The 1960-nt window shown below is 49.6% G+C and overlaps 1 protein-coding gene across 1 annotated transcript in view; it reads right to left on the bottom strand.

Annotated features, from left to right (window-relative positions):
- Window positions 1-262: 262 nt before the first annotated feature.
- LOC147867510 (uncharacterized) overlaps window positions 263-1960 on the bottom strand; it is a 3699-nt gene continuing 2001 nt past the window's right edge. The window contains exons 3-6 of the mRNA XM_087315298.1: window positions 1922-1960; window positions 1655-1802; window positions 1462-1534; window positions 263-1220 (exon numbers count right to left, since the gene is read on the bottom strand). The exon at window positions 1922-1960 is cut by the window's right edge and continues 22 nt beyond it. Coding sequence (XP_087171424.1) covers window positions 327-1220; window positions 1462-1534; window positions 1655-1802; window positions 1922-1960 — 1154 coding nt within the window. The 3' untranslated portion in view covers window positions 263-326. The remainder of the gene's footprint in view (window positions 1221-1461; window positions 1535-1654; window positions 1803-1921) is intronic.

Below are 1960 nucleotides of genomic sequence, written 5' to 3'. Positions count from 1 at the left end.
CTAAGGTTAAATGAGAGAGAAATTGCGTGGTACATACATACACAACTTAGCATGCACACATTCACACGCAACTTAAAATTAACTCACAAAACACACACACACACACACACACACACAATATGACACTCTTTTAACATTGGTATAAGGTCCAAATAATGTGTTGCTAGGTCCAAATAAGGTACTACGATGTATGGGGGTTGGGGGGGTTAAGATTGTACTAATTTTAACATAAGGAAGTGGGGGGAATTATATCTTGTATGTTTTTGCTTCCTCTTATTCATCATCATCTTCTTCTTCATGTTGTAATTTGTTTAAAGAGTTTAAAATTATGCATTAAGATCCAAGCTATAATGAGGAGTCATTGTGATAGTGGTGGGAGGGGTATTGGTAGTGCCAGGGTTTGCTGCCCCAGCGGATTGGTGGTGGTGATGATAATGGTGGTGGTGGTGATGATTCTTCTTCATAACCTCCTGCTCGCACGAAGATGACGACACGAGCCGGTCGTCCAGGAACATGCGGAGCTTCTTGCAAGACGACGGCGACGTGGCGGCGGCGGCGGCGGCGGTCGTGTCGGAGCCGTCGCTGAGGGAGCTGTCGGAGGAGCAATCCGACGGCACCGGCTGCACGGTACGGCCGCCGCCGCCGAGATCTAACAGAAGGTGGCCGTGGCGGCGATCCACGCCCATGTCCATGTCCATGTCCGTGACGTGGCCGTGGCCGTGGCTGTGGTGGTGGTGATGGCCGTGGTGGGGCAGTAGTGGCGGGGGGGCCAGGGGCGGGTCGAAGGTGGTGGGGGAGATATTGGGCGAGGTGGTGGTCATGTCGCGCAGCAACAAAGAGGAGGAGACGTGATCGTGATCGTGATCGGGGGTGACGCTACCAATGGTCGCCGTCATGGCGGCGGCCTGGCTGCCGCCGCCGGTGGTGGTGGTGGTGGTGGTGGTGGCCGTGAGGAGGAGGAGCTGCGATTGGTCCGCCGTCATCTTGGCCGCCAGGTGAGACAGCTCCGCACGTGCGGCGTCTATCCGGTCCCGATGTCCCAATGTCCCGGACATCGTGTTCTCCTCGCCTCCTCCGTCACTCTTATTACTGTTATTAGTACTCGTAATGATGCCCGCCACCGATCTGGACGCGCACGCCAGCGTCTCCTGCGCTTTCTCCACGATCTCCTGCAAATACTTGCCCTGCGACTCGATCCTCAGCTGCAATTGCTTTTGCACCTTCCCCCCCCCCCACACACACACACCAACAACAATAAAGAAAAGCCAAAAGCAAAACGCAAAAACGCAAATCAGAAATCCACATTGCCTGTTTCTTCACAACCCTACGATTCAAATGATTAATGGTGAGGAAGGAATGATGGCCATTCAAAATATCCACTTGGATTCATTTCTTATCCATCCACTTTTGATTTCATGAGTTTAGTACATATATTTGGAAATTTTTGTTGGTAGTATGTACCTCCAATTGCTCATGGAGCCTGTTCTGGACCTCCATCTGCATGCGGAGGGCCTCGAATATCTGCTTACTTCGCCTGCAGCAGTAAATAATATACACTAACAGAATTAAAGCACACACACCATGGCCTTGACAGAACGAAAAATCCACCTTATATATATATGTATTATGAATGATTGATCGATCGATTACTTACTCTTCCAATATCGTGCTACTTTGTGAGGCGACGCTTGCTAGAAAAGAAGAAGTAGAGCTGCCGCCTCCTCCTCCTCCTCCTCCTCCTCCTCCTCCAGCTGCTATTACTGCTGCTGCTTGATCCTCTAGCTGCTTGTGATAACTTTCACCTGCATTACCATAATTATATGTATACATGAAGCTCCCTACTATTGAATTTAGTATTAACATTGGAACCCGATCGGACATGAAATCACTCGAATTATTCGCATACAGCAGCTTTCGTTACCTAATAATTTGTTGATTTCTGTGTTCACTTCTTTGTGGG

Source organism: Azolla caroliniana, unplaced genomic scaffold (assembly GCF_043228905.1).
Source record: "Azolla caroliniana isolate FFs.n. ecotype wild unplaced genomic scaffold, voAzoCaro1.0.p SCAF_2, whole genome shotgun sequence".
Lineage (NCBI taxonomy): Eukaryota > Viridiplantae > Streptophyta > Polypodiopsida > Salviniales > Salviniaceae > Azolla > Azolla caroliniana.
Note: the sequence above shows the minus strand (reverse complement) of the source record. Positions and strands in the feature narration are given on the sequence as shown.